Source organism: Dermacentor andersoni, chromosome 7 (genome assembly GCF_023375885.2).
Source record: "Dermacentor andersoni chromosome 7, qqDerAnde1_hic_scaffold, whole genome shotgun sequence".
NCBI classification, from domain to species: Eukaryota; Metazoa; Arthropoda; class Arachnida; order Ixodida; family Ixodidae; genus Dermacentor; species Dermacentor andersoni.
In genome coordinates, this window is record NC_092820.1 from 42,156,822 (window position 1) to 42,181,281 (window position 24,460).

The following is a 24,460-nucleotide window of genomic DNA, read 5'->3' on the forward strand; positions in this document are numbered from 1 at the left end:
TAAAAAAACAAACAATGGGACCTGTTTTCAGATTGAATGGATTCGTGCCCTCACTGGAATAATCAGAAACCAACGGGCTCACGCACTTCTCACCCAGCATTCGGCTACAGTACAGGGGTAGCAGACTAAGATGACCGTGTTCATGAAGCAGGTCACACACTTTCGCTTCCGACGGTACCGGAACGATAGCGACGGGATGCACGCAGTTTAATTTTACCGGGCACAAGTTAAGCATAAAAATTACGTGAGGCCAACCAGCTCAGCAGCTGATTTAATTTTTTGTTTATTTATTCATACCTCATATACGCCATTTGGGGTTTTAAATGAGTGGTTGGCATATTTAGGTCATATTTTCAATGAATGGCTTGAACGATGAATGACTGGAGTGGTGCACCGCTTCAGCAGGTAGATGATCCCAGTCTTTCGCTGTTTGAACGAAGAAACAGTTAAGATGAGCCGTGGTGCGAGCTGGAGGGGGATAAACATCCTTTGAATGGCTATCACGGGATGTAGTGCGATGCGTAGGAGGGTTGTCGGTCTGGTGAAGCAGCGAGTGATAAAATTTGTAAAAGAGACACAGTCTTGCTGATTTGCGGCGGTGGGTGGCAAAGTTCAGAGGTGGTTCAGAGTTCAAAGGTGATCGTCTTAGTGGGCGCTGTTCCTTCCTAATTCAGAGAAGACTTTAGTTTAGTGACGCTGCTTGACCTGAAAATAAATTTCGAGTCGCAAGCATAATCAGGTTGCTTACGAGTCATCAATCTCAGCACAAGAGGAATTCAAGAGGAAGAGAATGCAAGTAACGAAAACTAGGGACATTAGGCACTCGTTATTCACATCCTTTATTTTCTTCCCTTGTTAAAAAAAGAAGAAAACATGCAATGAGAGAATGCTGCTGTAGCAACTCGAAAGGACGCATGAACAGCTCAATTAAACAGTACAAACTTTATTATTGCGATAGCAAATATATGAACACTCCAGGTGCATTTCTGCCGTCGCCGTCACCGTGAGGTTTCGCATAAAGTCCAAGGACGATCAAGTCGTCGCTGCGCGCCGTTTGCTGTATGTGCGAGTGAAAGCGGGTGAGCCGGCGAACGTGGCTGAATCTCACGTGTGCGAGCGAGGAAAGCCGGCCGGAAGTGCGCCGTCTCTTGTCCCGCGCGAGGCACGGGGATGAGGAGAGGGAGGGGGGAAGCGTTCGTCTCTGGCGGCTGCTGCTTGTGGCACGACCGCGCGGGCGCCGTGTCGTGAAAGCTACTGCGACGTGGAGAAAATGCGCGTCCGCACGGGCCTCATCTTCAACGCAATCTGCGATGTTTGCAGAGTGGGCCTAGTGCCGGTAGCTTCGTATGCGCGGTGCTTTCGACGTTGCGTTCGCGTTGAAGCGAGATACGCACGAAGGTCAATTCGCTCGCCGCTGATGCCGCGATTCCTCACTCCAGCATATTCACAGCGAGTTTCCGCGCCGCAACAGAGCACGAAGATACCGCATCTGTAGGCACGTGCGCGCAGTCGGCGCTCCCGTGGAGCGGACGCGCGCTCTCATTGGTTGAAGAGCGAGATGTGTCCATGTTTAACTGTGCGGGCGTGACGCCATGTTTGTTAATTCAGTTGAAACAAGTTGGCGGGCTAGCTGGTTTGGATCCATGATTGAATGCGTAAGCGCGACTGAACGAGGACGTAAAAGAAACAGAGACAGCGCTGTCTCTGTATGTCTGTTTCTTTATACGTCCTCATTGATTCACGCTTAAACATTATATCCTTGTTAATTTAGTTACTAAGCAAAAGCTTACAAGCTTATACGGCTGATAAAACTGCTGTGCTTACTTCGCATAGCTATCTACTAATTTGCTATCGCAATCAGTGCTTTGCTTTAAGGGCGAAATTGCGACTTTGATTCTCTCGCGAAGACTGGACACGTTCGCGTTCTTTTTTTTTTCCCTTAATATATGTAGCTTGCGTTACTGTTTCCTTCTGTATTTCTCTCTCGCTTACTCTCGCAGTTCTAAGAATATAGTTTATCGGTAATCTATTCCTCCCTTAAGCGAGTCAATTTTAATGCGAATCAATATATAACAAGCTCTCAGCAAGGTTGGGTAAGGTCATTTTGAATTTTGTCTTGCATTTAAAAGCCAACTTTAAGCTTGCAAATCCCGCAAAATAATACTACAACCCTAAACTAAACCAAATAATATCTGTACTATCTAGAAAATATACTGATATATGCCCCCAGTTAGTGAAACTTGAAATAAAACTTAATTTCTTGGAGTTCTGAGGAGTGATATGCTAACTTAAATGTTTGAAAAAAAGGCAATCTGTATTACACGTGTAGGGAGGGTTCGTTTAGGGTGAGTCACGTGGTCCTTTTTGATTTGGGCATCTTAAGACCACTGCGCGCGAAGGCCACTTCTGCCGCAACAGAGCACGAAGCTAGCGAACCTGCAGGCACGTGCGCGCAGCAGGCGCTCCCGTGGAGCGGACGCACGCTCTCATTGGTTGAATGACTGTACAGTGGGCGCCGCTCACCACTCTCCACACTTGCTGGTGTTCTCAGACTGCCAGCATGCCGCCACCAAAGAAGGTGAGCGTCGCTTGTACATCATGCGCCACATCAGTCGGGGACAGCTGGCGCTGCCCTACTTTAGAGGAAGCAATAACGCTTAGCTCGGAAATGCGCAAATGTGGAGCCCTTATGCAATGTTTCGCGGAACAGTATTTCTGCTTAAGGGATTGTCGGCCGTGTTCCGCTTTCCATAGTCCGTTGTCTCATAAATTGAACTTTTCGTGTCTTTCCTGCGTGTTCGGTGAGTGGTTTATTTAGTACTCCCTGTGGTAATTTTTTTCGTTTACTGTGTTGTATTGAAATATTGGTAGAGTTCCTTATTTCCAATGTTTCACGTCAAGTGTGCTAATGGTGCGATTTGTTCAATTGAATTATGTGGTTTTACGTGTCAAAACCACGATGTGATCCTAAAGCATGCCATAGTGGGGGACTCCGAATTCATTTTGAGCACCAAGAGACCTTTGACGTACCTGAATTCATGGCATAAGGGCGTTCTTGCACTTCGCCTCATTGAAATTCGGCCGCCACAGTCGGGATTTGAACTTGCGACCTCGTACTTGGCAGCGCAATAGCATAGCCGTTAAGCCACCGCAGCGGGTGTGCGTGTTCTTCGTATGGCTGTCTCCATTGTGTCGATGTTTTTTTTTTTTTACTGAACACCTTGGTCAATGTAGCCCCACTTTCTTGTATGGGGTTTTATGTGAATAAGCAAGACAATTAACCGCGTCGGCATCAGAGAGTTTTAAACTCAGAAAGTATGCCGTAATATCATCTTAGTCGTCGTCGTCTCTGCAGATGTCCCTGTCGACGAGATTGTCTCCGATTCCACAGATTTCTTCGTAGTTGTCCAAGCAGTGCTGGGGAACGTTGTGCACCCGCCCCCTTCTCACCCACATAGAGCAGTCTGCAGAGAAAAGTACAAAAGTACGCAATTTAGCAGAGCCCGAGAGCACTAGAAGTGTGTTTAGGATCTTTAGAAGTATGATGCATAAAGAAGTATGTTTTATAATGGGAATGCCATTTATTTCTGTTTCGCTCGCTCCATAAATCGCCGCTAGGGAAATGTTATCTTACTTCCCTGTAACATTGCCAGTAATTCAACGAAGGAAAAAGAAACAAAGAAAAGCTTCGCCAGCCTGCGCATTGCTATTGAACGGTCATCATTGGTGGCGCCGCTAGTATGCAAGCAGGCACAGCCCTATGCGACTATATACAACGCAATAAATTCGCCTTCATGCAAAGAAGGACACAATTCTCGGTGACACGTGCTGAAATGGCGTATCAAACCCGGCAAGCAGCTTGCTTTTGTTCAGGATCGTCAACTGTTCCAGGCCCTTTACGTGCTCAATCTACACATCTACGCACGTCTACGCGAGCACATCTACGCGAAATCGATGCCTGAAGCGGCAGCTGTGGGGGACGCTGCCCTGAAGTGCACGAGCCGACCCCGGAGTTAGCAATACGTGGCCACCTGTAGCTATTTTTCTCGCCTAAGTGCTTTCATGCTTTCTTATGCTACATTGATATTATGTATTGATTTCATGCTACACTGATTCTATAGTATCGTGTATAGTATAGTATAGCATAGTGTGGAGGAACCATTTTGATATGCATGCGAATTGTTTACTATTCCCCTCGGTGTACATAAGGTGATAAAGCAGCCTCACATTTGTGACGTATGTGGATAGATCAATCCCGGAGTCACTGCCCCAAACCAAAACCTAGGCGCATTTTTCATCCCCTTAAGAGAAGGGTTACACAGGTGGCACTACTGTTATACGAAAATAAGCTTTGTTTTACTATGTTGGAAAACGTTGAATAACTGCGCCATGTGATATCAGCTCGTTGCGCCAGCATCATACCTCGAGAGGCGGATCAATGAGAAAAAAAAAAGATAGCCAATCTATCCTATAACATGGTGTTTCCCCGTTACCCTTATACAGCCTGTATCACGGAAATCGGATGCTAAGGAACCGGGGATAAAGCAGCTCACGATCATGGCCTCCATAGGGTGTTGTGATCACCGCGCAGGTTCTGTAGTCTGAGTACTTGTAGAGAGCAGTGAAAGGGCGGGTTTTGTCTGAAAAGACAGGAGACAAGACATGAAGCACACATGGCAAATAGGAGACCTAAAACAGGCCTTGTTTTACTAGCTTAGAGCATTGGCCCAGCTTGCGAGCAAGCGCCAAGCAAATAGAGAGAGCTGGCACAGGTCATCGTGTGAATAAAGCATGAGTGCCACTTGTTAATGATGGTGCTTGTTTAAGGCGAAGCAATTTTACTGACAGCAGACCAAAACGGTTGCTTAGAGTCGCACATCCGTTCTACTCTTGATCCCCACGAGACACATCCACTGTCACTTCACGACCTCTTCCTGTTGATGCGAGCCTTATACAAGAAGAATTAGTGAAAAGAGGGCACCAATGTTATTCAAACGAACGACTGACACCGAAACCGAAAATAAGCACACGAAAAATCAAATAAAAAATAATTCTTAACTGTCTATTCAGCAGAGAATGATGTTCACGTTACGACGACATTTATGGCAGAGCGGGAAACGCTGAAGCCTTTAATTGGCCGCTTAACGAAATTGTGGACAAAACACAAACTTCTCAAAAAGAAGAGCAATCAGCTTTGCACGGACTAATCTGTACCGTCACTCAAAACTACTTTTGGCAATATAGCATTGATATTAAACTACCGGGGGGCATTGTCTCTGTCATCAATCATGATGGTTTTGGTAATGAGATGAATATTTTCAAAAATGTGTGATTATTTCTTTGTTCATTGCTTACTTGCCTATGTTTTTTTTCTGTATATGTTATATCATTGTATCTCACCAATGTTCTTCTCTTTTGCACGTTTGTAACTTACTCTCCCCCCACCCCCCTTATGTAATGCCCGAAGGAACCTTTAAGGTACATTAATAAATGAATAAATAAATTTTCTGTGACTTTAAATTCACGCTTTATTTACTTACTCGCTCAACAATAGTGCTAACAAAAATGACTGCAGCAACCACTAGCAGATGTTTTGGTGACAAAACCTTCACGCTTCGTCCCACTCATGTTAGCGCGCGTAGTGGGGATTTTCTCGCCGGTGCAAGAATTGTCTTCTTCGTTTAAGTACGCTCTCATTTTTTATCTTCCTAGAGGTGCGTCTCAAGAGCACAAATTGATCTTATCAAAGTGTTTTTGCAGGTGTATATCGCGTTGGCGATGCACGATGAAGCTAACGAAAATTGTTGACCTTCCATACAGGATTGAGGCAGCTGCCATTCTGTGGCTTAGAATTCCCAACAAGCCTTGTTTAGTGAAAATGGCACATACATGAAACAAAACGTGCCACCCTAGATTTCAAATAATAGTTCTTGCAGAATGAAGAAAATGTGTTGGGCAGACGAAACACTCTGTTTCATAAAAACGTCTGTTTTTCAGCTTTTAGCAACACCAATAATGATGCCTTTACCAAGACGGAAACAAAATGCTCTTCTGCGGCATAGCAAGAGGGTAGTGAGGCGCAGTAAAAAACGTCGACTGTTTACGAGCAACTTAGAGCTCCACTGAAGTCGCGATAATGCAGCTGATACAATTATAGATCCTAAGACATCAAAGCAGTGAGCAGGCTATAAAAATCTCCATTGGCTGCCTTTGTTTGCGTAGCTACTCCTCTGCGTATTAAATATTCATTGAGGGTAAGCAAACTCCAACCCATTCGACGATACCGAACAGCTTAAGTTTCGCATTGATTCCTAATGCTGACAATAAAGTCTGAAATTCGACAAAGGGGAATGGCACCTCTATAAAAAAATCTACAACATAAAAGAGACCTAAATTTCCTCAATTAAGCTGCCCAAAATACCCGAAAAGGTTGTGGCAAGTTGATTTGTAGCGGCCAGGAAAGTGATACTTCAGTTTCCTTCAAGTGGGTATTTAGCAGTGAGATCACTGTTTTCATTGGCACAGAGGTACCTTTGGTTTCAAATGTCCACAGTGCAATCTTTCTGTGTACTTGAAGAGTAGAAAGTTTTTCGATTATTTTCATCCTTACCATAATCCTAAAAATGTGAGGACACCTAAGCACTTGTCATGAGTTGTGAATGTGAAAGCATTAATGTCCAAATGAATGCGTCTGAGTGGTCCTTCGAGTTACGAACTCCTCGTGGGCAAGCGAGCGAGTTGAAACGCTTGGCTAATTGTTTGGCGCGTTTCGATTAGGCCTTACCGAGGCGCAGTTCGAACAGCAGGCGAGAGCTTGCGGGGCCAAGGAACGTGCGGATAACAGAGGCTTCCGAGAACGAGAGCGAGGGTCACGTGGCGTGGCGGCGATGCCCTCCCCCCTAACACAACGCCTGACGCGCTATCGAAGCAGCAGTCGGTCCCTTTCGCCTGCTCCGCTCCGTCGAGGCGCGCTCATGGTGCGGTATCCCAGCCAATGGGAATGTACGTGCCGTTTTTCGCTAGTTCAGACGACAGACGCAGGCTTTTTCGCTCAATGAGCTATTTCATGATTTGACAACAACAACAACAACAAAAAAAAACGGTCCACCGGTGGTCTTCCTAACAAGCACCCAACGACAATCTTAGACCATATAACTGCCTTTAACTGGGAGCTCACCAATATTGCTTACCTACTGTATGTCGATAAGTTTCTGGTGCAACACATTTATACTTCATTTGACCTGCATTTGCGCAATACAGGGAATAAGCAGAGCAATGCGAAAATCCAAGGCACGTTCTTTGATATCTTTCTGGTTGAAGGGCTAATATTGCTTTTGATGTCGACAATGTACAATGCGAAACTAAAGAAATGATCAGGTTGTAAAGGCAGAAGCGCCCGTGGTCTATGTTGTTCAGGCTTCCGGCGTGACGGAACACTTCAAGCAGGAATGCAGTTTATTGGCCCTATGTCACTGGCTCGTATCCACTATGGGGGATTATGGAATACGCCGATAAAAATAGGCGATTAGTAATTATAAGAAAAGAACTGATCTAATTCAGAAAGACTCGAGTGTATAGAAAGTAATAAATAATTGTAAGTTTAACTAAAGATTTTTTTAAAAACAACTATGAACTCTTCAACGGCGTACCAGGCACTGTCGTGACATTACCCAAGAGAGTAGACTCCGAGGGAAATAATTTCAGGAATTCACTCCACTTTCCGTAAATCTTTTCTAAAACGCTTTTCCTTGCTTGGGTAAATCGTCTACCGAATAAGAAAAGTTCCAATTGTCTCATCGTCAGGCATTCTACATCCTAATCGAGTGAAAGATACTTCAGTTCTGCGAGTTTGAAAGAAATTTTGATGCAATAGGATTAGTAAGTGTCGATATTTTGACACCGAGAACGACCGAGCGCGTTTTATAAAAAAAAAATATAAGGAACGTGCCAGCTCATGAGCGAAGAAGCAGAAGATCAGGGATGATGATGGTTAAGTGGATGTAGAAACGATGAGCTACGATGATAGTGTGCACACTAACTTTCCCCATCATGGAAGCAGCCAGCTTGCCCGCATTACCGACAGTGTATAAACGGGGAGCGACGGGCTTAATCTGCGAGACGCGAACAATTTTTGCATTCCGGTGACCGCGGTCAGTGACAGAGTGTATACGGGGACGATGAGATAGTTCACTGCAGAAGTGTGTTCTGCAACTGTGCCTAGGACAATGTGGCGCTGAAGGAACTTCTAACAGAGGCCTGGAGTTCGGAATGGAGCTCAAAGGAGTACTTGGTCTCCAAAGTGAAAATTGACGTCTCCGCGTTTTTTATCGCAGTGACGTTTCATCTCAGCTTGGGTACATTGCATGCTTCGCCGGGCGATTTGACAGCAATGTGCAACTCTGGTAGCAAACCTTTCTGGAAGGGAGGAGTTAGGGGAAGTAGGTGCTAAACAGAACGCTCTGTCGGATATAGAGGAAAGAGATCGTCCATGCACAAGGAAAAAAAGGGCTGCAGTCCATTGAATAGCAGTATTATATGCGATTGTGACAAAACGAAGAATTGATCCCAGTCAGTGAGGTCAGGACGGCCGTAGTACATTCAAATCATATCAGATATCGTACGGTGGAAGCGCTCGGTAAGGTCGTTGGTTTGCGGATAATAGGTAGAAGTAGATTTGTGCATGGTATCAGTGCCCGAAGAACTTCCCAGAATTTGTGAAATAAACGCCTGGCTTCATGCGAAAGTAGATGTATCTGAGTTTAAAAAGTCACGCATGATAACATATGACAGTAGTAATATATCTTGACCGTGGAAGCGCCGAGAGAATTGGGCCCCTGAGGGCTCCTATCGCCAGGCTATCTGTCAGTTTATTCATGAATAATTCCTTATATCTAGGCCCGCAGGCAAGCTTGATTAACTTTGACTGTGCAGGCACAACATAACTGAATGTTTGCAAAGTTTCAGATTGTCTGTTGGGAGCCAGTGACGAAAATAAGAAAAATGAACCTTTTTATATGACTACTGATGAAAGTGGTAAACTTAGTTTTCTCAGAGCTAATATTGCTACCATGAATTAAGCTAAACACGCTGGTATGAAATCTTGAGGAAAACGAGAACAAGGTGAAAAAAGGAGCCTGGATTTCTCTGTTTGAAGGCGAGAAGTCCACTTTTCGATACGTTGGCTCCTGCTTTCACCTTGCCCTTATTTTGCTCATCATCTTAAATTTCCACTTCCCACTTTCACCCTGTTTTCCCTAGTACGAAATGAGAAATTCTAATGGACAAATACCAATGAAGACCTGGGGAATAAATGGCACTACCCGACTATTCTTCTTAGTTTGATGCTTTTCTAGCAATGATTGTATCTATCGCTAGACCCGCTAAATGCGGCTTACAAGGCAGGCCAGACGCTTGCACGCACAGCGCAACTATTTCTGTGGTTTCGTCGCCGAAATCATTGAGACCGATCAAAATAAGGTGATCGGTGGCTAGGGTCGTTTCGGCTTCGGCGAAACAGCTAGAATCTACGCCGAAAATGAGAAACTGGAGCAGAGCACCAAGCGCAAGAGCCACCGTAAAGCTTGATGTCGTAGCCATCTTTGTTTATGTGGACCATGTTGCCTGCACAACTAACGGATTTTGGAGTTGCCATTAGAACAACAACCTGGAATTTATAAACTGCTTCACAGAATATACCATAATTCTCAACTCGGAAGTCTAGCACATATGCAGTTTGTAAATCATCAAAAGCACGTATCTCCGCATTGAAGATCGGCTGTTGCATAGTTTTCGTAACACTCCAACCAATCTCACCCCCTTTTCAGGTATATAATCCATGTTCCCATGTCAGCTATGGGAGACGTCATAAATTAAACCTATATACTTGACAGAGTCTAGTTGTGCTACACTTTCGAGGTGATAGCAAAGATAACGTTCTCGGGATTGTGCACAAGAGAAACTAAACTTCAACAATTAGGATTTATGAAGAGCCGAATATTCTCTTAACCATTTTTCAATGACCCACAAGTATGTCTGCAAGTTGTTACATAGTGAGTGCATGGCTATATCCGATGCGAAGAACGCTTCGTCGTCTGCGTATACATCCGTATAGAGACCATGTTAACATTGAATGAAACTTGGTAAAATATCGAATAATAATGGTGACATAACAGCTCCTTGAAGAACACCATGCGACTGCTTGTAAGCATTCGTCGAGGAGTGTTCTAAAGAACAGTAGCATTCCCTCGCCTTTAGAAATTCGCCTATCCATGCCACAACATAATTTCATGGCAGCGGCACTTCCTCTGCAGTTTGTATCACAACAAAGATGAGAATCAGTTGCTAGAACTCTCGCGATCAATATTCCGGCTGCTTTTTTTTTCTTTCTATAGGATCAGGCGAGCCATATATTTTCTTGCTAATATGCTATAGGCAGTTTCCTAGAAGCTGCGGAATACCAACCTAGATATATGTGAAAATGCCCGCACCCTCATTAGATGGTCGCTGCTGCTTGAATATGCAGTGTGGATATGAAGCAGGTTGCTTATTTATGTTTCGAAGTCAAAGACAAAGAATTGTGAAAATAAAATTTAAACACTCTCTGACTGGGCAACTCTTATATATTGAAATTGGCAAGACGGCGAATGAAACAAAAGGTAGACCACAGAGTTGACGCGTGCAATGAACTTAAAGTTGGAGTTGAAACATGGCAGTTCTGGATAAAAATATAAAGCACGTCTAGTGACAAGAAATAAAGGTGGTGAAGCGTCGTTTTTCGCGGAGAACTGACGGCACACTTCGTTGAATTAAATTTCTTTGCTATAGCGCATCCACGCCATCGTGCCAAATGCGCTGTTTGTCATTATGAGGGTGGGCCTGGTCAGGCCTGTACCCGACGCCCTTAGGTCGCAATGCCAGTCGCATACAATATTCTATCAAAAGCTGATATTCAACAAATTATTTTCAAAAATTTAGTTTTGCCGACACTGCCTACAGGGGAAGCGTCAATTTTCTCTCACAAGACCTCTCTTTTGCAACCTCATGGGAAGACCCTTTATTTCACTTCGCTGTACCTATTTCACTGATTAAATTAATTAACGAACCGGGCACAATAATGGCAACGTTCAACTTGTCAGCTAAAAATCACAATGTAGTTTTCGATATCGTGTGGAAAGCAGGTGAAATCTTAAGAATTGCTGCTTATGTTCGATTCCGACGAAAGAAAGACAGTAATAGTGAAGCTACAAGATATGTTTTTTTAAATAAAGCTGTTAGTTGAAAGCATAACAACCTATTATCATAATGACGTGTTTGAGAACATGGAACTTTTCAAATCTCTAAAAACCAAATGTCAAGTGTAGATCAGTGTCAAGTGTAAAGTGTAGGCTTAAGTTTAGTCACCACATACTCTAACTGTACTCAAGAGGCAGGGACGGGGTAAAAACGGCTATACTGCAGCTTGACTAGCCCCACATAGCCAGTTTATTATGGAATCATGAGACCAACAGGATATTGTACATGGCTGAAATGACACAATGTGCATGTTCTACAAATGAAAAGTTCTAAGAAAGCGAATCACAACTGTAGATGTAGAATACAGCATGCTCAAAATTGAATTGTCAGGGAGTGTGCGCACCCTTTCATTGTTAAGCTTGAACTGACTTGGTGTGCTCGGCGAGCAATAACTTCTTGTGCGAAAAATAAAATTTGTGCACGGCCGTTGAATATACCAGTGTTCTTAGCGTCCGTTTATTCGTGAAGATGGATTGCGTTACAAATTGGCAACAAAGCGCACATAACAGCTATTTTTCAGTTTGGAAACTGAAGGAAATTATTATTTGGTGTTCCTATATGACGTGTAATTTACTATTAAACTTGACTTTTAGGTGTGGAGTGTGCAGATTAAACGGAACGTCTGCAACACAACACTGAGACCCTTTTTTGCAAGCAAAGTAGAATATTTATTCACTCTTTAATTACATTACTGGAAATCAAACCGCAATAGTGCTAACGTGACCCAAAGAGTGTAATGCATAAAAATAGCTTATTACAAAGTACGAGTTGATATTTTCTGGATACGCGTAAACTTTTACAAATTTGATTGCGTAAAAATTCCGCATGCTGGTTCCATTTCATATATTCGTGAAAAATAACGCCTAAATCTATAATGGTTGGATGAAATTAGATTTTCTTTTCGTTCAACGAGAGGGTTTGAGAATGAGGGAGTCCGCTGAGTGGAGAATTACAATGAAAAATACCTTCTTTAGCTTTGCAACAGTTTCTTTGTAGGAAACTTGCAAACGTTCATGTCTATATCTTTTCCAATACGGCATTAGCTAATCCGACGACATGGCGCACCTTTATACTCGAAAAAAAAAAAAGCTTCCCGCATTATAGATGATGTATTCAACTGAAGAATAAACCATTACGGTATCATTGTTATATTCTCTGCAGGCAAATTTTACACTGGAGTGAACTCTTCTATTTCTTAATCCCATGATGTATAGTCATTTTACGCATTGGTTCGTAACTGTTGTGAAGGAGAACTAGGTTAATTTCTTGAGTTGTTTCTTGTTGCTATTTTGTAAAGCATGCGCTATTGTTTTAAGCACGTTGTACTGTACTTCATAAAAACGGATACTATTAGACAATACCTTTCACCATTATAGGTATGTTAAAACATACCGCAACTCAGAGCAGTAAATGTAAAGCTCCGCACTTTTTTTTAATCAACTAACCGACTTTGATCGTCTTGCAGTGTGACAAGACGAGTCACGAGATACGAATGCGACAAACACGTTGCAAAGCATACCGATAATCGTGATACCGCGAAAGTTAATATTTTGCTATCACGGTTCAAAAAGAAAACTTACCGTTGTTTATAAAAAAGGTACCTTGTCCGGGAGTGTCTGAAAAATCTACGTCAAAGACAACGTCTCTCCTGAAACAGACACAATGCAGTTGAGGTGAGTTAAGCATCTTCGTTTCCAAAATTAGCACTCGATAAATTTTTTACGTGTTTCTGGTAAAACATTAAACTGCAAGAGAAGCAAACTGGAAATGGCGTGGGGCGCCTTGCATAGGCTGCAGAGCTGCGTAAGCTACTAAACCACCATGATTAAACAAAGCAATTCCTCATTTCTTTTTGCGATATGTGCGCAAAGAAGGAAAAAGGAAAATAGAAACGAATGTTGCGCAAGCCCTAAGCTTAAAACATGGCACCACAAAAACAATGAACAGCCACCACTTAGCTCTTTTCAACGCCCGTTTAACCAAAGCAAACTAAAGGAATGCACAAGGAGGCTGGACGAGTTGGTAGCTTAACGTATTCGTGAACGAACAGCGTGAAACAGACGACGGACAAGGATTCACACAACACGAAAGCTAGTGTAGTGTGAATCGAAAAAGAATAGCCCTCAGTGGGTCCAATAAATATCACGCGAACACTTCCAACATTTTCCTGCAGATAAAACAGAGAGAAATATTCAAAGGAGTTTATGGCAAGCGGGAAGGTCAATGAAAATTGGGACTCTATATTTCTTCCTGACATATATGCTCTGTGACGCTCCTAAGGAGGTTTCATGCGTGAAAAGTACGTCTGGCGTTTATGAGCAAATATTTGCAGCAAGTACCTTTGGTGCTTTTTTCTTGGTTTTTGGTGCATAAAGAGGCCAAACAAGTGAAATAAGTAAAGAGCTAAACAAGTTTGTTCAAAAGAAAGACGAAATAGAAGATATTTTTATAGATAATAGGTGGCCTGTGCTCCACTTGTAAGTTTACACACTTGGTAGTGGAGCGCAATATTTCAAAATGGACTTATTCAAGCTGAATGCTCTTGCGTTTGCTCTTGCAACCATTGCTGGAACAATTTATTGAATCTCCTGTGTTGAACATTTTAGCCATGCTATCGCTGTCGTGTTGTTTGCAATAACTTCATGTCATCTGTGCACTCAGGAGCCTTCAGCCGTTCATCGAGGGAGGTGTTTTAGCGGTCCGACAGCGGCTTCCTCCTTGCAGAAGAAAGTACTGCTTACTGCTTCGCGGATGCACTAAGCTTTATGTAACCCACCTCTGGTGACCGGTGTGATTTTTGAAGTGCCAAACGTAAGTGGCTGTCTTTTTCAGTGGGTTAAAGTGCCTTCTTGTGGTGCTGAGGCATTTGAAGGACGTGTCGTTTTTGGTTGTGAACACGGCGACGGCGTGGGGAAAAGCAGAGAACATCTATAATAAGAAAAGAAAACAAGACAGCCGATTTAGGGTGATAGGAAGCGAAAGGTACTGTCTTTAGACATATCAAGAGTATATTAGGCAAGACTAGGGCAATAATAATATGAAAAACAAGGATGCCAGCAAACTGATAGAAATATGCTGGTTTGACGGCACCGGCTCTGCTAAGTACGCGGTTTTAGGGCACCCAAGTTAACTATATAATTAGTTTTGTTCACGGGCAATCATAATTTATGAAGAACAACAAAACGCGTTAGGTGACCGCGTTTGTTCTCTGAAGCTGACATTGGGCAGGTAAACTAGAAAAAGTACAGAAACCGCTCTTTACCAAAAAGCCACAGTAGAGACTACTCTTCCGTACTTGAAGTGCAATGCTCTTACATGTTCGTAATGGTGCCACCAGTGAACACAATAAATAACTGTGGGGACTATATTGAACAACTATTACGTATAGGCACAACTATCGGCTGATAAGCGCACATAAATATCCGGAGAAGTAAGCATCATCTAATCAGTTGTTTAATTCATTCATGCTTCACAAAAGTATCAAGTGAGCAGCTAGATTAAGTAATATTATTGCGACTCCGAGAAATTTCGTTCACGACAGCCGCATCGGGAAAGTCTAAGCCGTGATTACGGAATGACGCGTTTTGACCTAGCCCAAGCAACCGCAATGGCTTCTGCAGCTTTGTTCGTATTCAATAGAAAATCATACGCTGTATTCTGTTGCAGACGCCTGTATTTTTATTTATTTATTTAGCAATACTGTAGGCCTTGGCAGGCCCATACAGGGGTGGGTTACAATGGTATTCACAGTTTCGATCACTATATACAGGACATTTGCACATAAATGTACTGTTCCGCAACACACAATTCTGGACAAGTTTCAAAAGAGCACATACAACTTCCGCGTTATGGCACAGGATGAAAAAAAAAAAAAGATTCTAATTTGGTTACAAAGCTCAACACACAATCGCTGTCAACAACATCCCATGGCGAAGAATTCCATAACTCGACGGACGACGAAAAAAAAAAAGAGAACTGAAATGTATTGCAACGGGTGACGTATGGTCTGATGTGCTTGTCGTGATTTATTCGTTTAGTGTGGCGATGTGGTGGCTGCAGGTACTGATCTTTGTTGATATTCACAGACCCATGATAGAGCATGAAAAGGAACATATTAACGAAGAGTCGAAATAAATTCAACTTACATTACGCGGTACCCTTTTGTGTACATATTTTGGGGGTTTTATACCATAAAACTATTCAAGTCTATTTTATTGCAATCACCTGATGTCAGATTTACGTAACCACAAACTGAATTGTTGGTCGGTGACCCGCGGCGTTGTTTTAAGGATCTAATCAAACGTTCTCCTCGTTTATAGAAGGTCACTTTCATTTTCTTTGAGAGTGAATGGCATTACCTACTTTGACAGTTTCTTTTAAATCTAATTGGCTGACAAGAGGCCAGAAGCAGGCAGAAGTGGAAAGGGTTTTGGTGGGGTCGAGCCGTGGATGTAACGCAGTAAAGGTAGACAACCGGATGACCGGATGAGGGTGGTACCGACTCCTGTGATTCGTGTGCTTGCCCTTGCTTAGCTTGTAGTGGCCGATCGAAAATCATGGCTGCTTGCAACGGAAGGTTAGAAATGCCGCTAAAATGGGTCCTCCACGAACAAGAGTTGCAGAGCGATGTCGTATACGTGCCGAAAGGGCTAAAGAACGTCATACTGCCATGCATTTCTTTATTATACACAAACAGACCCATCCTCTCCTGTAGCTTTAAAGGGACACTAAAGAGAAAAATTATTTCTTCTGCCATCAGTAAATTACTTTTCTACGACACTAACAACAACACTCTTACCCAAATAAGACGCTTCGTAAGCCAGAACAAGCGCAAGAACGAAAGACGTGTGGCGACGCCTCCTTGAAGTTTCCGCACCTGGTCTCTGTGACGTCATGGATTTCGATGGCATCTTCTAGGGCCTACTTACTTATGGTGCGGTACAGACTTAACTACATTGTGTTCTAAAGGAACCAAATATTAAACATACCAAGTTTCGGGAACCTTTATTCAGCCAACGCGGTGCAAATGCGAAAACATACTTTGGAATCCCTGTCGTCACAGTGACCTACCGGCGTCGGGGCTTCGGCGCGAAATTCAAATACTGATACTTCCACCTGAATTTTCTCATTTAATCAAACTATTCTTTTTAAATGACTGCCTGCAACGTTCTTAAACAATGCTTTATTAGTTTAAACTAATTTATTGTTTCAGTTTGGGGTCCCTTTAAGTAGTCTGTGCCAAAGGAATGAGTGGACACCCATCTTCTATTCCTTTGAGAACGGAGCAGTGTCGGGCATTAGCGAAAATAAAATTTTGGCATAATAATGTTCATCTGTAATGCACGCACGTCATTGTGAGGTGGTAATTTTTGACGGTTTCGTGACGTTGCGTGGTGGACAGGCGAAGTGGTGAAGCCCGGAAACATTGGATTAATAGCCCCGGACTAATGGCGAAAACGCGTAGAATCGAAAAAAATATATTTTTTTCGTTTGTTCTGTCTAATCATGCATAATCAGCATTTACACGTCATATCAGATGTGGAGTTCTTGCGCTTTTCGTGACGTCGCATACAGACAGGTGAATTAGGGGCGGTCTGAAGAATCTTCCGCCAATCGTATAGGGCTTATTGCAGAAATGAAATAGAAACCTTTTGGATTAGATTTACGTTATAGCTGACTGTTTTACGCAAAAGTACATCAGCCTCACGAGCCCGAAAGTTATGTTTCACCATGCATTGGGGTGAACATTTTAGTTTATTTCACGGCAGCGCATGAATGCCAGCGATTCGGGCTGTTACCGCTGCCACTTGTTAACTGCGTCAACCAAATTCACGGCAGTACGGTCGGTCGTATGCCTGGCAAATTCTATAGAGGTGAGTTTGATATTTCATGATCATACTAATTTCACGTGACAGCGCACATAAACAATACGAGCAGAGAGCGCAATAAGCTGTTTGACAGTCCAAACTGAACTGAGGATAAAATAGTATCTGATTAACTGCGTGGAGAACACAAATTTGCGGCAAGTGATTCCGTTCCGTGGTAGGTGCAGACCCATAACGCAGCCCTGTTTTTTCATCGGGATTCCAGGCGCCTACTGGTGCGGATTTCTAGCTGTACAAAGCTCCACGATAGCTGAATTTGCGATGAGTATAAACCGTTCCAACGTTTACGCCCTGTCCGCCGTCATATTGCCATTTGCATTGTTGTTAGCCAGCGCTGCTGAAGAAATCGTTGCCCGCGCTCAAAAGGCACCGCAGAAGCGACAGCGCGTACATTTCGTATGGCCACGCGCAATAGTTCAGAGTGTAGTGCTGACCCCCTCCGACGGGAAAGTCTATACTCGGAGGAACGTGCGTGGGAACTGCTTTGACTACACCACGAAGGACGCTTCAAACATGCTTCTAGCGGCTTTACACGGAGCGCACTCGTAAATCAAGCAATTTTGGGGAAAAAAACTTCCATGCGAAATGTCGTTCCTACAGATCGAGAGCGGGTCCACATTGTTCACCGTGATTCTTAGCGGTTTTATTTATGACAGTCTCACTTCTAACGAAGTCGTGAAATTATCGGCGAATCGACGCGTCGTGTGCATCCAGTGTGGTATAAAGAGCCACGCCAATTACAGCCCTCGCTTGGTTGCCGCTAATGGGAAATTCAATTGACGGACCAAATGGGCGATTCCTTCAGCGAGCAGACCATGACGAGGCGCACTGACACCGAATTGCTCAACCATCCGCAACGCACTGACCGCGGCAGAGCCATTCATATACGCACAGTGCCGAGCGATTGTAATGCGATATTCGGAACGCGTGATGAGCAGTGTTTCTTGCTTAAGCGGTGCGGGCTAGCTCATCGCTGGGAAACCAAAATTCAGTCTGAATGCGTCTCAACGCCACCTCCTTCATCGTATAACACAATGCATCGGCTGGGTGCTCCCAAAGCGCGCCGGATACACAACAAACGCCGGCAGCCATGCCATTCGAGTATCGAATGAATGAATGTGTAGTGTTTAGTGGCGCAAGGGCCACGTATGGCCAAAGAGTGCCAAACCAGTGTTGATGAGTTTGCAGTGGAGTTATGACTTCTAAGAAGTTCATGTGACGTGGCTGTAAAGGGGCTTTAAAGATGGTTGCTCTAAAGTGCTTAAAGTCTATATGTAATAAGATTAGGGCGATGAAAAATGACGTGTACTGTGAGGATTAGGGTGCCCTGCGAAATATTATTACGATATACAAAAAAAATGTAAAATACTAAAATTGACTAGAGCACCACTGCCTCGTTAGAGCCCTTGAGACACAAGGATCTGGAGGCATGTGTCTCCAGACTATCACAGCGGCATCCTCTGGAAAGAATATGCGCTACGAATTTAATGGGCTTATAACATGTAGGACAACATCATTTAAGAAATTTAGGACTGCTTTGGTGTTGAAAAACGGTTCTTTACCAAGAAACATAGCAGGGTGAAGAGGGACGCAATAACGATATGCAAGAGGAAAATATTTCTGTCAGATTCGGCTTTTCGACACTTCAAGTGGATGTGGAGGATGTCAGCCTCTCGCCACATCGACCACAGGTTGGAGGTTCATTTCCAGTAAGCAGAGAATAGTGGGTACCAAATGTGTGCCCTATTTTGAGATGACAGAATAAGACACCTTTTCGCTCTGATTTTGTTGCGGAGGGTCAGAAACCAAACTTTGGCTTTATAACGTGCAGTTTATTATTTATTTCTGCGTTCCAGATGCGTTGCCAGTGTTTTCGCAGTTTCATTCTTAAGAAAGGCTTCAGGTCTGTGACAGGGACAGCAGCCGTAGGAATAATAGCTAGCGATGTGAGAGATGTGGCCATTTTATCAGCTAGTACATTACCCTCGATACCTCTATGGCAAGGTACCCAGCATATTACTACATGTCTATGTGATAGATAAATATTGCATAAGAGTGAGTAAAGTTCAATGAAAACAGGATTTGTATGCTTTTGTAATGAAATTAACGCTTTTACATGACTTAACGAGTCTGTGAATATGGTTGCTCAGTCAAGCTTTAGTTTATATGTTTTACCGCAGAGAGTACTGCATAGGCTTCTGCAGTGAGGATACTTCTTAGGGGGTTTAACACGTCGGATTCAGAAAAAGAGGGACCAACAGCATCATAAGACACACAAGCATGTGATTTTGATGCGTCTGTATAGAATTCGGAGCATGAGTACTTCGATTGGAGTTAACGGAAATGCATAGCGATTTCAAGGTCAGGTGCGTCCTTTGTGACCTCTACAAATGATACATCCCAGTCTATCACCGGCCACTCCCAGGGCGGTAATAGCTTTGCTGGAGGCATTAGTCGATGTTCGATAACTGCGACATCCATTTCCTCGCTAAGTTCTCTTGCACGCAGTTACAAAGGAAGTCTCAGAGCGAAAAAGTCTATTGCGAAAAAGTGTTTCACACGTCAAGTCATTAACGGTTGTGAAACACGGACGTTCCTTATTAAAGCGCACATTTAGAAGATAAGTGAAGCTGATGAATGTTCTCTAAATTATGGGGTTTTACGTGCCAAAACCACTTTTCTGATTACGAGGCACGCCGTAGTGGGAGACTCAGGAAATTTCGACCACCTGGGGTTCTTTAACGTGCACATAAACCTAAGTACACGGGTGTTTTCGCATTTCGCCCCCATCGAAATGCGGCCGCCGTGGCCGGGATTCGATCCCGCGACCTCGTGCTCAGCAGCCTAACACCATAGCCACTGAGAAACCACGGCGGGTTGAATGTTCTCTGAAAACGGAGTGGCCGCTCATGTGACTCTTCATATAGACTTTCGACAGGGCTTGTTCTAAATGCGACAGTGGCCAGGCGGATACCCGGATGATGAACGGGGTCTAACATCTTTAGCGCCCTCGGTGCGGCAGAGTGATATACTACGGCACCCTAGTCTAATCGGGATCGAACTAGGCTCTCGTAAAAATTCAGCAAACACTTCCTGTCGCTACCCCATGTTGTGTGGGATAGGATTTTAAGTAAGTTCATTGTTTTTAGACATTTCGATTTAAGACACTGTATGTGTGAAATGAAAGTAAGCCTAGAGTCAAGTATAACACCTAGTAATTTGTGCTCTTTGTTGACAGGAATTTGTCGTCCGCCCAGTTCTACACAAAGATCTGGAACAAGGCATTTCTTTCTTGTAAAGAGAACACAATAACTTTTTGGGGGGTTGATTTTAAATCCATTTTGGTCAGCCCACTTGGGCAGCTTGTCTAAGCCCTGCTGTACCTGTCTCTCATACACTGTAAGGTTGCAGGATTTGAAACGCACTTGTATATCGTCTACGTAGGCGGAATAAAAATGGCCGGTGGTAGTGAAGCACGAAGTGTGTTCATCTTAACAATAAAGAGTGTGCAACTGAGTACGCCTCCCTGGGATACACCAGTTTCTTGTATAGAAGGTCGCGATAATACGTTGCCGATTTTCACGCGGAAGATACGATTCGACAAATAGCTTTAAATTATTTTCAGCATATTTCCACAGATGCCCATTCCCGACATGTCCCGCAAGGTCCCGTAACGTCATGTTGAGTCATACGCCTTCTCCATATCGAGGAATATTGATAAGAAAAACAGTTTATGTACAAATGCAGCGCAGATATATCGTTGAATGCCCACGAGAGGATCTGTTGCCGACCGCCTTTCTCTGAAGCCACACTGATAGGGATCAAGTATGTTGTTGAATTCAAGGAAATGTACGAGCCTGCAATTAATAATTTTTTGTTTCAAAAAGCTTACACAGCCAATTTGTAAGAGCTATCGGAATATAACTTGCTGCTAAGGAAGGGTCTTTACCCTGCTTTAGAAGAGGACCACAATCGGATCTTACGATGTGGATGGACGATATCCCGCAGCCCAAATAGGGTTGAAATGTGCGAGTAGTGTAACTTGTTTATCAGTATGTAAGTTTCTGATCATGTCATACATGACTATGTCAAGTCCCGGTGCAGAGCTTTTGCATGTGTTCAAGGCAGTTCTCAACTCGGCAATACCGAAAGGCCGGTTATACGGTTCATTCTGTCTGCATTTCCGCATGATTGGCTTAGGTTCTTCTATTTCTTTGTGTTTAAGGAATGACTGAAAACAGTGGATTGAGCTCGACACACGCTCAAAGTGCTCCCCAAGAAAGTTCGCCTGCTCTTCTAAGGTATTCCCTCGATCGTTCACCAGAGGCAACGGATTTATTTGCTGCCCTTTAGCCTCCTTACACCATTCCAAACTTTCGCCCCCTGTGTGTACGAACTTATACCTGAAAGGAACCTCCCAGCTTTCTCTCTTCGCCTATCGTCGTATCCGCTGTCCCTGCGATTTTATGTGTTTAAATTCAATGATATTTTCTGTATTCGGCGATCTGCGCGATAGGCCCCATGCCTTATTCTGCCTCTTTCGCGCATTTCTACAGTCTTCAGGCCACCAGGGAACACGTCTTTTAAGTGAACCACCATTGGTTTGCGGGATGAACTTTTCAGCAGCATCACAAATAAAAGCCGTAAAATATGCGGCAGCATCATCTATAATAATATTGCTTATAAAATCGGGTGCTAAATGAGTTGATTCTTTAACATGTTCACAGTCAGCCGATGCTAACTTTCAAATGGGAACACGGGGACGGTTGTCATGCTGCGTTATAAGTTTAAAGTTATATGGAAGTGGTCACTTCCAAAAAGATTATTGATCACATTCCATTCCAGATGAGGCAGAAGAGAAGTAGAGCTTATTTCTAGATCTATCGATGAATGTGAGTTGTGTGTTAAAATAGGTCGGCTCCTTCTTACTGAACAGGCCGGCACCACAGGTCAGAAGAACATTTTAAATCAATATGCCTCTGGCGTCGCATCGCGAATCTCCCGACATCATGTTGTAGGCATTAAAATCACCTACAATTATGTAGGGGTCAGGAAGATGATTAATTAGGCTATGGAAATAGGTTTTTCTCAGATGATAGTTAGGAGGTATGTATATAGAACACACAGTCGCCAGTTTGTTAAAAAGGATTGCCCGAACGGACACTACCTCAAGGGGCGTCTGAAGGGCGATCTGTTGACAAGCTACAAACTTATCCGCAACTATTGCAACACCGCGAGAGGCATAGCGGTTTTTACGTTAGATTGTGTATTGACGAAGAAAGTTTGTGTCTGTGGGTTTCAGATCTCTCACTTGAACACACAGCAACCTTGGATGATGGTTGTGTTTAAGTTCTGTAATATCATCTAGGTTGTGAATGATTACTCTAACATTCTATTGTAGTATTTGTGTCTCTATTATAGAAAATGTGTTGTGCGCTGTGTGTATAAGAGACAAGGATTAGCTCACGGGCCCTTTGGAGGAGCCGTGACGCGAGGTTTGTCTTTTTTGGAGCGGTCGAGAGAGGCTCGCCGCTCCTTAGGCGCTGGTGGCGCCGTCTGGCTCGTTCTTTTGTCCATCACCCCTTCCGAGCGCTGTGTTTGACCAGAAGGCATCGGCACGTTGGACGAGGCTTTTGAGACCACATTCCCGGAGGTCGATGGTCCCTTCTTCTGGGGTGGTGGAACAGTATAAGCTGTAGCCGCAGGAGGGCCGGATGGCGTCACCGCCGGCTCACTGTGTGTGGACAGGGCAGCCGCCGGAGGCCGTTGTGGCGCTGCCCCCTGATGCGCCACAGAGGCAAAGCTGCTCTTAGGCAGCTATGACACCCGCTTACGTGCCTCCTTGAATTATATATTTTCTTTGACTTTGATCGTAACAATTTCTTTTTTTTTCCAGGATAGGCCCGACCGTGAGTACGCGGCGTGCTCCCCATCACAGTTTACACAGTGGAGAGTGTTCTCGCAAGATTCATAGGTATGTTCATGGGCACTGCATTTCGCACATATCTGGCGGCCACGGCAGCTCTGTGAACTGTGGCCGAAACGTTAAAATTTGGAACATCTGAGGGGAATTGGCACATATAGCCTAACACGGAGCTTGATGTATCAGGGCTCTACGGACTCGGGCAGGACACTTGAGCCGAATGTGACTATCAGGTGCTTGGTTTTGATTTCTTTGCTGTCACGCATCATCTTAATTATTTTGACATTGATGACATTCTGATCACTGAAGCCCTCCAAAAGTTCAGCCTCACTGAGCTCCAGCAAGTCATCGTCCGAGACAACACCGCGGGTTGTGTTCATCGTACGGTGCGGGGTTACACTTACTTGGGTTTCCCCAAATGACACTAGTTTTGGCAATTTCTCATACTGTTTCTGATCGCCGAGCTCCAAGAGGAGATCACCGCTTTCCGCCTTCGATGCCTTATAACCTGGACCAAAACAAACACTTCAGTCGATGACTTGGAAACAAGGAAGAGTGAAATTGTTCGAACTGGTTTATCTGGTTTTTCAGAATAAATGACATGGAAACGGGGGAAGGATTCCTTTTGCCGACCAAAAAACTGGAAAACTTCATTGGTGCGCCCTCTTTTCTGAGGGTGATCAGGGAGTGGAGGGAAGGAACTATCCATAAAGGAATGTGTAGTTTTCGGCAATGACGCCAGCCACCCACCGTAGAGCCCGAAAACAGGACGCTACAGGAACTGTAAAAACAGGTCCTGCAAACGCCAGCTGTACGTTATCACTATAACCAAATATGATATAACCTAAGTTGGCTATTATACAAGGTACTTGCTGTCTGGAAAAAATGGAAGTAAAGGGAAGCCAGGAGAAGACAGGATAGGTGGAAAGTGAGAGAAAGAAGAAGGTTGGAGAGAGAAAGACAGGAAAAGGCAACTACCGACTTCCCCCGGGTGGGTCAGTCCGAGGGTGCCGTCTGTATGAAGCAGAGGCCAAAGAGGTGTGTTGCCTCCGCCGGGGTGCCTAAAAGGTCCGAACACCCGGCATCGGCTCAACCCCCAGGATCCCCCTTTCCCCAGGCACGGCTAAGCCGCGCACGGCTACACGCGGGAGGGTCCAAACCTCGTGTGCTCGGGTACGTGGTGTCGCAACACACCAAACGCCTGCTGACTCTAGCTTTCATTAGCTAAACATTGTATATTGGCGTGCAGACAAACAAACACATGCACGCACACGCACACACCGGAAGGTATCGGTGCAGGCGCGTGAGTGAAGTTCACCTAGCTCCCAGAGGGCCACAAGTAAAGACCACACTTGTCTGC

The 24,460-nt window shown here is 44.1% G+C and overlaps 1 protein-coding gene across 1 annotated transcript in view; it reads right to left on the reverse strand.

Moving 5' to 3' along the window:
- Positions 1–2,980: 2,980 nt before the first annotated feature.
- LOC126535295 (uncharacterized) overlaps positions 2,981–24,460 on the reverse strand; it is a 32,615-nt gene continuing 11,135 nt past the window's right edge. Inside the window, exons 2-5 of the mRNA XM_050182184.3 lie at positions 14,069–14,220; positions 12,873–12,940; positions 4,554–4,640; positions 2,981–3,464 (exon numbers count right to left, since the gene is read on the reverse strand). Coding sequence (XP_050038141.1) covers positions 3,334–3,464; positions 4,554–4,640; positions 12,873–12,940; positions 14,069–14,220 — 438 coding nt within the window. The 3' untranslated portion in view covers positions 2,981–3,333. The remainder of the gene's footprint in view (positions 3,465–4,553; positions 4,641–12,872; positions 12,941–14,068; positions 14,221–24,460) is intronic.